Below are 9,747 nucleotides of genomic sequence, written 5' to 3'. Positions count from 1 at the left end.
TACAAAGAATATCCACCAATATTTTAGATATTTTAGATAATAGAAAATATAAAAAGATGAGGAATGATATATATTAATAAAGTTACTATTTATTAAATGAGTTAAATACAATCAAATTAATTATGAGAAGATGAAAAGCCAAATCTAAAAAAAAATCTCTATTTATTAGATAATAGAGAATATACAAAGAAGCAAAATGGTGATGCCACATCACCTTCTCAAGTCCTAGCTTTATATAGATATATAGATAGATTTGTATAAATTATTTTAGCATTTTTTTCCCATTTCAGGTGTGTAATTTATTTGATAATGGTAATTGTTTTTGTCTTTGTCAGTACAACTTTTGAAGTCATCAAGATAAAATGGAGAGAACCGTTACTGCACTACAAGCCACGTCATCATTTTTGTTCTCTAGCGGTGGAAAATATTATAAGAGCGGCTGGCGCTAAGTTACGTTGTAACTTAGGCCCTCCCTTATAAGAGCAACTGATAATTTAAAAATGATAAACTTGTCCATCTATTTTATTATTTGATTGAAGGGTGAGACGTAATTATATATATTTTTTAATTTTATTTTTCATTGAGAACTGACTACTCAATAGGAAAAGGACACATTTTAATCCATAGGTAAGTCTTTAATGATGATACTTCGGTAATTTCAGCTCGGTGTATGAGTATGCGGTATCCATGTTTAGAAGCAACATATATTACACAATAAATAATGGGTCCTTTATTGCGTATATACGTAATAACTTGTTTGTTAATATTCCTCCAAACCCAAAGGGAGGACATTGTTATTCTCCTAACAAAATAAATTCTTTTATATTCGAATGGTGATATTTTCACCCATAAATTTTATAAACCCACCCCATTTATAGAAAATTATTACAACAATGCATATTATTTTTTAAAAATTCAAATTAAGAAGAAATCTAGAAACTTAATCAATTAAATCCATATTCATTCATTTATTTTTTTATGGGACTATTTTTTTTTTGGGTTACATTTAATCAATAAGATTACTTTGACATAAATTAATATAATTACTTTAACCTGATAAGGTAAAAGTACCAAAACATCTAAAATTTTAATTTAACTCTAATAATTTTTTACACCAAATTTTTTTATATTTTAATGATGTATAGTAGTACTTTACTAGTGTGGTTATTAATATTTTACTAAACTAATAAGATATAATTAGGACATGTGGAGTATTGAAAATTATTAAATTTTATATTAAAAAAAATAAATGCCTAAACAATTAGTTACGACAATATATGTTGCTTAAGGTAATTGGTTATTTTATAAGGGCAGAATAATGAAACCAAATTTATCTTAAAGCAACCTTAAATAGTTAAAAATTGTTAAAAGACTAGAAAAAATTATAATAATGATTTAGTTAATTAATTGTTCAAACTTATTATTAATTTGTAATTTTACAAAATAATGTGAATTTATTGTAATTACTTTAAGAGGTGTAGTGGGTTTATAAAAAAGTGGGGTAGAAATATCCGCACCCTTACACTTCTGTATAATCATTCTCAAGTGCAGGCGCCCTCATTTTTTTATTGCAGATACATTGTTAAGCAGTGTGACTTAATAGAGTTAATTTTCAACACATTATAAAGTCGTGCAGTTTGATAGTATGAAAAATTAACTCTATTAAGGCATATGGCTTAATAGCATGTCCGCTTGGAAAAAATGAAGGCATTTGCACCATAAAAGGACTATACTTTTGAATATATATTATATGTCCAATTTATTTCTAAGGCAATGATGCATCTACAATTTGATAAAGTATTGGTTTTCATATTCTAAAGAATAATTTGAAATTATATAAAAAGGTTAAGAGAAAAAACATGATGTTGTTGTTGGGGCCGTTTTCAGCATAATCAACCAATTCTACTGCTCTTAAGCTATTCTACATAAACCCAACTAAATGGGACAATGATAAATTTTGCTTATAATCAGTCAATTTTGGTGTCCTTTGACTGGTTTTTTAATTCTGATATTCTCAAGTTGTTAAGACAAAAAATAACACCTAAGCAACCTTCTTCTTCTCTACTTAGGCTAAAGATATCTATTTATGTTTGGATCACAGTTTAGTAATGTTTTGCAGCTTGTTCTACCATATGTTTGTAGGATAAGTAGCAAAGCCAATTGCCAAAGGTCCAAAGCTGGCTCCAAAATAAATCTCAGTTGAGCACCAAAGTAGAAGATGAAAATTATGGATTATTCATTATGTCGAAGTGACACAATGCTGAAGAAATACTAGAATTTTTTTAGTGTACATCCATGAAAACTCAAGAAGAATGACTCTCACAATAGATAAAATATCTCAATTGAGAAACACTTAATATTATTAATGAAAAGATTGTCTCGAGAAGCAGGCATAACAAGTCTATTTATACTAAATAGGATTATCTTATTCCTAATAAAATTATGGTTCCTTATAAGAAAAAAATATACCTTAAATAAGAAAATAAATCCTAATCAAAATAAAAAAATGGAAATTAAATTTATACTCCTATTATGACTATGGTGGTCCTACATTAGTCTCCTCTCTTTAGAAGGACTTGTTCTCAGTTAATTCAATCATATGACAATGGTGAAGGATCATGACACTTGAAAAAGTCTTGAATGTTGAAAGTTTTGGAAACATTGTAGTTGACCAGGAGGTCCACAAAATAAGCATTGTCATTGATTTTCGGAAGAATGTGAAATGGTCTAATCTTCTTTTGTTTGAGCTTGTTGTATTCCCCAAAAGGAAATATGTCCTTTCATAGATTAACCATCACTTGATCTCCTACAACAAAGGATTTGAAGTGCCTATGCTTATCTATATCTGCCTTGTACTTAGTAGTGGATTCTTCTAATTTCTTCTTGACTTCCTCATGAACATTGATTCCTTTGTCTACTATATGATCAGTAATGATGTTTATTCCAGGTAGTTTAGGCAAAGGAACCAAATCTAAGGTATTTAAAAGAGGTCTAATGTAGATAATCTCAAAAGATAACTTCCCACTTAATTGATAGAGCACATTATTATAAGTGAATTGTGCTTGAGGTAAAACTTAGTCCCATTGGAGGGGTGTTGGAGCAGCAAGGAATAATGTTGGAGTAGCAAGGAATTGACTAAGTTCATTTACTGTAAATGCGATTTCAGGCCTTGTTAATGTAAGATACTGTAAAGAATCAACCAAACTTTTGTACAGTGAGGGATTTTCACAGGAAGCCCATTTGTCTTTAACTAGCTTCTTACTTGAACTCATAGGAGTTTGACACCTTTTGTCATTAATCATCTGAGCTTTCTTGAGTAGATCACCTATATATTTGATCAAAGAGAGATGTATCCCTGCAGCTGATGGTGTTACTTCAAGACCAATGAAATAATTAAAATCTCCTAAATTTTTTAAAGCAAATTCAGACCCCAAACGATTGATAATTTTCTCTACAAGCTTATTGTTTGAGCCAGTAACCAATATATCATCTACATAAATGAGCACCACCACAATATCACCTGTTGTATGTTGGATAAACAGTGAGGTATCTAATTTGAAAGCATTAAAACTACGGGTGGGCAAAATCGGGTTCGGGTCAGATTCGAGTCAACCCGATCAAAGTACCTATTCGGTTGTGTTGTCCACAATTTTTCATTCGAAGAAGCTTCAGCTTAAAACATAATAATATCATGAGCAGCCCCAGAAACTTAAAAATAAAAAAAGATCTCATGAAAAAAAAAACTCATAATTCTTCAGATTTTTTATAAGTTAGTAGTGGACTAGTGGTCACTTGGAAATTTAACTGCAGAGAAAAAGTCGGTCATTCACATAAGTTAATACTGCGGATGTAGGAGGCCAGCTAAGCCCTAAGGTGGTGTTTGGTTTTAAGAAAGGGGAGGAGAGGAAAAGAGTGGAATGGAGGGGAAAGGAGTGGAAGAAAATAGTGAAATTAAATTTCATTGTTTGGTTTGACATAAAATTTGATAGGGAAAAGAATTCCAGTTTTTTTCCTTGGACAAATTTATCATTTTCCTTAAATACTAAATTATTTATATTAGTAATAAAATATAATTTAATAATAATACCAAAATTTTTTAATTTCAAAAAGTTCTAAAACAATTCATGATTTATATTTAATATAAAATATAAAATAATTTAATATACTAAACTATTTAATATAATTTAATATTAAATATAATTTAATATAAATAAAAGCCGGTCAACAGTAGCGATCAACATAAGTCAACGGTGGCCTTTGACTTTCCAGTGAAATTTCAACGGCTTACGACGATGTCTAAGGGTCCGGCGAGTTCCGACAGAGCTCTGGCGACGATCCGGTGGAGTTCCGACGATAGTTAATTTATATTTATATATTTTCATATTAAATAAATAAATAAGTTTATTTATTTTATTAAATTTCTTAAATCATTCATTAAATATAATTAATATAAAATTATTTATAATATTAAATTGATAAAATAAAATTATAAATAATAATTATTAATAGCATTAAACAAGTAAAAATGTTGCAGGGCAATTTTGGAAGTTTGGGCTTTCAATATAAAAAGAATTTGAATTCTTCACTCGGTTTGGAATTCAAATTCTTCATTATAAGGGATATTAAATTTTAATAAAAATTAAATTCTTAGTTATGGAAGTAAACAATAAAAATAAAAGTAGAATTTAAATTACTTTCCTCTTCCCCATTCTCTCCTCTCAACCAAACATCACCCAAGAGTAAAACATATGGTTCGTCGTGCGTTTGGATTCCCTTTCATCTTGTTAATTATTGAAGACAAGTTGGTCATTGCCTGTCATTACCGAATGTCAAATTAATTCATTGCCTGTCATTACCAAATGTCAAATTAAGACGCAACTAATGTATAAATTAGCATTAATTTTTGTCTGTGTTTGTTGTTTTTTATATATATGTAAGGGAATCAAGGCTATTTTATAAACCATATATGGCTCCAATTCCAATTAGAGGAATTCAATAATTTAATTTTTTGCAAGATGACTTTCCTCTCATTGGCAGGCCGGCTAAGAGATTAATCATCCCTTTCGTCTTATGAATTATTGAAGACAAGTAGCCGTTCGCTGCCTGCACTTTTCAAATCCGAAAAGCAATTAGACAATATTTCTATTTCAAATTGGGGCCACAATCTAAAAAAATTGCAATCATTCTCTGTTTTATATATATATATATATATATATATTTGTTCAAACTTTCATTGCTTATCTCAAATTACGGATTACAATTTCAATTTTTCAAAAGACCCTACGTTCACAAAAGACACTCGTTAAAAAGGAAAAATGAGGACTGCTCTTATTGTTTCAAAAAATTAAACGAAATCTCTCTTATATTTGAAATTAAGTTCAAATTAAATTTATTTAATAATAAATTATAAATTATGAAAAAAAAAATTGACTAACATAATATCAAGTTGAAAGTTAATAAGTACGAAAGTTAATTAATGCCCAGTACAACAAATAGTCTTCTACCGCAGCTTCAGTTCGGTTCGGTTTGGTTCATCAAACTCAATTATTTTCAAAACGGAAAACCATAACTGTACAAAATAATTTTAAAAAATTGAAAATTGTGGTCACATAAATTTGTTTTTGATAAGGCTGTCACATAAGTTAAGAGGGGTGGGTAATGTCGCTTTTTCACATTTTTTTAGTTTATCTTATTCAATCATTTTAACGCTAATGTTCATTTAACTCTTTTATTTATGTCTCTAACTTACCTTTAGGCTCCAACTATTCTCTATTCTCTCAACTCAACTGCAGGTATTTTTCTTCCAAATCTCTCTTTTTATTATCTTTTTAAATTTACCAGTTGCTTTTGGAATAATTTGTTGAGATTGTTTCTCTTCGATTCTCAATATTACACGTGTATTTTTTTCGTTGCTTTTGAGAATAAATTTTGGTGGGATTGCTCGCTTTCTTTGTCCGTTATCATATGCATATATGATTGTAATGTGATAAAATGCATCTATTATTGATTACATTCTCTGTTTCCATTGTTGCATAAATAGCTTGCACTCATTTTGACCCTTCTTTGTTCTCTCTATATATATTTTTTTTCACTCAACAAATGACGAAGAGTATTGTCATTCCGCAGAAGGTTATATTCTCTTGGATTCAGCCTTGGTGCTTTCTTCCCCTTGACAAACATTTGAAGAAGCTACAGCAAGCCGGTTTATTCAGGTAAGTTATACTTTCTTTTAGATTATATTGCACTATTGATTTATTTTTTCTTGCATGCTATTAGTTGTTTGGCCATGTCAAATTGAGACACATATTTTCATTCATTAATTGATCTATGTAAGTTGAAATTTCTAGGCGAAAATTATTATTAATTATTACCAAATTCTTACTGGATTGCATGGGATCCGTAACTCAAAATATGTGTTCAGATCATATCTTTGACGGATTTTGCTCTACATATTTTATAAATCTCATGTAAGCATATATGTTCCACATAAGTGAAAAAAATTTAAGTTGATAAATATGTCAGATGAAATTATTTATCTTTGTTATTGGTAATTATAATATTTAATGTAAATATTTGACGCAATTTTGAACGAAAATTGCATTTGGAAGAAACCTTATACTAATGTTGTACTAAATATCTTCTAGGACCAGCCAATGGATCTTATCGGACCAATCAGTGAAATATTCAAGTGTGTATGTTCTCCTATATGCGAATATTTTGAGTATTACAGAAAGCTCGATGAAAATATGGAAGAACTTGACAGAGTATTACGGGAGTTAGAAAACAAGAAAAAAGATATCGAAGGGACATTGTCGAGGGCGGAGCGTGAGCAAGGAAAAAAACCAAGTAATGAAGTCAGTGATTGGCTGAAAAACGTACAAAGGATCAATACGAAAGCAGAGAGTTTCAAACAGGAGGTGGAGAAAGGAAATTGCTTCTCACGTGCGTGTCTTGGAAAAGATATTGAGAAGAAGATTGAAGAAGTGAAAGAGTATATTCAAAAGGGTTGTGCTTTTACTAGTTATGTGAGTGATGCCCCTTCAACCAGCGGAATGACGTTGTCAACAACAAGCAATTTAGTGGGGGAAAGGACAGGGAAGATTGTGGAGGAAATTTGGGAGGATCTCATGGCTGATAAGGTGTCAAAGATAGGAGTTTGGGGTATGGGAGGTATTGGTAAAACCACTATTATGAGTCATATCAACAACAAACTCCAGGAAAAGCCCAATAAGTTCAATGATGTGATTTGGGTCACCGTGTCTCAACCGCTTGATCTTTTTAAACTGCAAACTGAGATTGCAACTGCATTGAAACAAAGTCTTTCAGAAAATGAAGATAAAGTAAGACGTGCAGGGAGGTTGCTAGGAATGTTGAAAGCTAAAGAGAAGTTTGTGTTGATACTAGATGATATGTGGGAAGCATTTCCTCTCGAGGAAGTAGGAATCCCTGAGCCTAGTGAAGAGAACAGATGCAAATTGGTGATAACTACACGTTCACATAGGGTCTGTCGTTCTATGAAGTGTAAACAAGTCGCAGTTGAATTGCTTTCTAAACAGGAGGCATTTAATTTGTTCATAGACGGAGTTGGCAGCAGCATTTTGCAAGTTCCAGCTTTGAATAAAGAAATCATAAACGAAGTTGTTGAGGAATGTGGTTGTTTACCGCTGGCAATTGTAACTGTAGCTGCTTCCATGAGCGGCGAAGAAGAAATTTATGAATGGCAAAATGCGCTCAATGAATTGCGTGGACGGCTGAGAAGTTTGAATGACGTAGATACTAAAGTGTTTGGGCGATTAGAATTCAGTTACCATCGCTTGAAAGATGAAAAGCTCCAACAGTGCTTCTTGTATTGTGCACTGTATCCTGAAGACTTTGCCATCCCAAAGGATGAGCTGATAGATCACTGGATTGCAGAAGGGTTTATCGAAGAAGTGAAGGATGTCCAAGCAAAATATGATAGAGGGCATACTATACTGAAAAGGCTTGTAAATTGCTGCTTATTGGAAAGCGTCGAAGATGGTAGTTGTGTGAAGATGCATGATCTTACAAGAGACATGGCGTTACGCATTACAAGCGAGAGTCCTTTATTCATGGTGAAAGCTGGCCTGCGTTTGCTAGAATTTCCACGTGAACAAGAAGGGGAAGAGAATCTCGAGAGAGTTTCACTGATGGAGAATCACATCGAGGAAATCCCTTCAAATATGTCCCCACATTGTGAAATCCTTTCAACTTTGTTGCTACAACGCAATGTACATTTACAGAGGATTCCTGAATGTTTCTTTGTGCACATGCATGGGTTGAAGCTTCTGAATCTTTCTCACACCAGCATTGAAGTCTTGCCAAGTTCCGTCTCTGACTTGACGAATCTAAGATCGTTGTTGCTTCGATGGTGTGGAAGATTAAAGCGAGTTCCTTCTTTGGCAAAGCTGTTGGCTCTTCAGTATTTGAACCTCGAAGCAACAAGGATAGAAGAAGTCCCTGAGGGTATGGAAATGTTGGAAAACCTTACTCATCTTTATCTCTATTCATGGCGGCTGAAGAAGTTCCCGGCTGGCATATTACCTAGACTACGTAATCTCTACAAAATGAAATTATCTTTTGGGAGGGAAGCTTTACGAGAAACAGTGGAAGAGGCAGCTAGTCTGAGCGATGGATTGGACTATTTTGAAGGCTGTTTTTCTAAACTCAAAGATTTCAACATATATGTTAAGTCTACAGATGGTCGAGGATCGAACAATTATGGTCTTGCGCTGTCGGCACATGGCATGGGGGGATATCTGCCTACTCATCTCGAAGTAGATAAATCAGTATTCTTATACGGTTGCAAAATATGTGAAAGAGAAGAAACCATTGTGCTCCCAAAAGATGTTCAACGTTTACAAATGTTTGCGGTCGACGAAGTCACAAGCTTCAATGATGTTTTTCCAAGGGAACAAGGATTAGTTAACATTGGCAAGTTTTCACATGATCTTAAAGTTCTTCGGTTTGCCAATTGTCGTAATTTAAAGAATTTGTTCTCACTTCGGTTATTGCCTGCCCTTCAAAACTTGGAAGTTCTCAAAGTCTATAATTGCGATTCAATCGAGGAGATAGTAGCGGTGGAGGATGAAGAAACTGAGAAAGAATTAGCAACAAATACCATCATTAATACTGTTACACTTCCTAGATTGAAGAAGTTGGGTTTTTATTACTTGCCAGAATTTAAGAGCTTCTGCAGCAATAATGGGGTATTGGTTTGTAATTCTCTCCAAGAAATTGAAGTACGCCGCTGCCCCAAATTGAAGCGGCTTTCTCTTTCGCTTCCTCTGCTTGATAATGGGCAACCATCTCCACCCCATGCGCTTGAAGTTATCAGGATAAAGAAAGAATTATGGGAATCATTGGAGTGGGATCAAGCCAATGCTAAAGATGTCCTCAATCCTTACTGTCAGTTTATGGAGCGCTAGAATATATATTTAAATATATGGTTTTTCCAAGTTCTTCTCATTTGTAATTAATACACACCATTTGATAAAAATAAAATAAAATAAACTCGTGAATTTCTAAATGTTACCTTTAAATAATTATTTATTTGTCTTAAGATTGGATTTGCTTTTTCCTTAATAGATGCCACCAAATATTCATACACAAATAACAAAGGTTTCACTACAATATGTATCCTGTGAGATTTTTTTCCCCGTAAATATCGGTTAGAGTAATATAATTATTCTTTTTTATCATATATATATATATATATATATATATAGA

The 9,747-nt window shown here is 32.3% G+C and overlaps 1 protein-coding gene across 2 annotated transcripts; it reads left to right on the top strand.

Moving 5' to 3' along the window:
* Positions 1 to 6,180: 6,180 nt before the first annotated feature.
* LOC18036888 (probable disease resistance protein At4g27220) lies at positions 6,181 to 9,449 on the top strand. Of its 2 annotated transcripts, none has more exons than XM_006427535.2 (2): positions 6,181 to 6,212; positions 6,651 to 9,449. In XM_006427535.2, exon 2 carries the CDS (start codon positions 6,654 to 6,656, stop codon positions 9,444 to 9,446), a length of 2,793 nt encoding a protein of 930 aa, XP_006427598.1. In that variant the 5' UTR covers positions 6,181 to 6,212; positions 6,651 to 6,653; the 3' UTR covers positions 9,447 to 9,449. The 2 variants fall into 2 exon arrangements, with proteins under 2 accessions (XP_006427598.1, XP_024036451.1); XM_024180683.1 differs by having other exon boundaries at positions 6,183 to 6,212; positions 6,645 to 9,449.
* The last annotated feature ends 298 nt before the right edge of the window (positions 9,450 to 9,747 follow it).

Source organism: Citrus clementina, unplaced genomic scaffold, assembly GCF_000493195.1.
Source record: "Citrus clementina cultivar Clemenules unplaced genomic scaffold, Citrus_clementina_v1.0 scaffold_7, whole genome shotgun sequence".
NCBI classification, from domain to species: domain Eukaryota; kingdom Viridiplantae; phylum Streptophyta; class Magnoliopsida; order Sapindales; family Rutaceae; genus Citrus; species Citrus x clementina.
The sequence above is the reverse complement of the archived record's forward strand: the minus strand, read 5'-3'. Positions and strand labels throughout refer to the sequence as shown.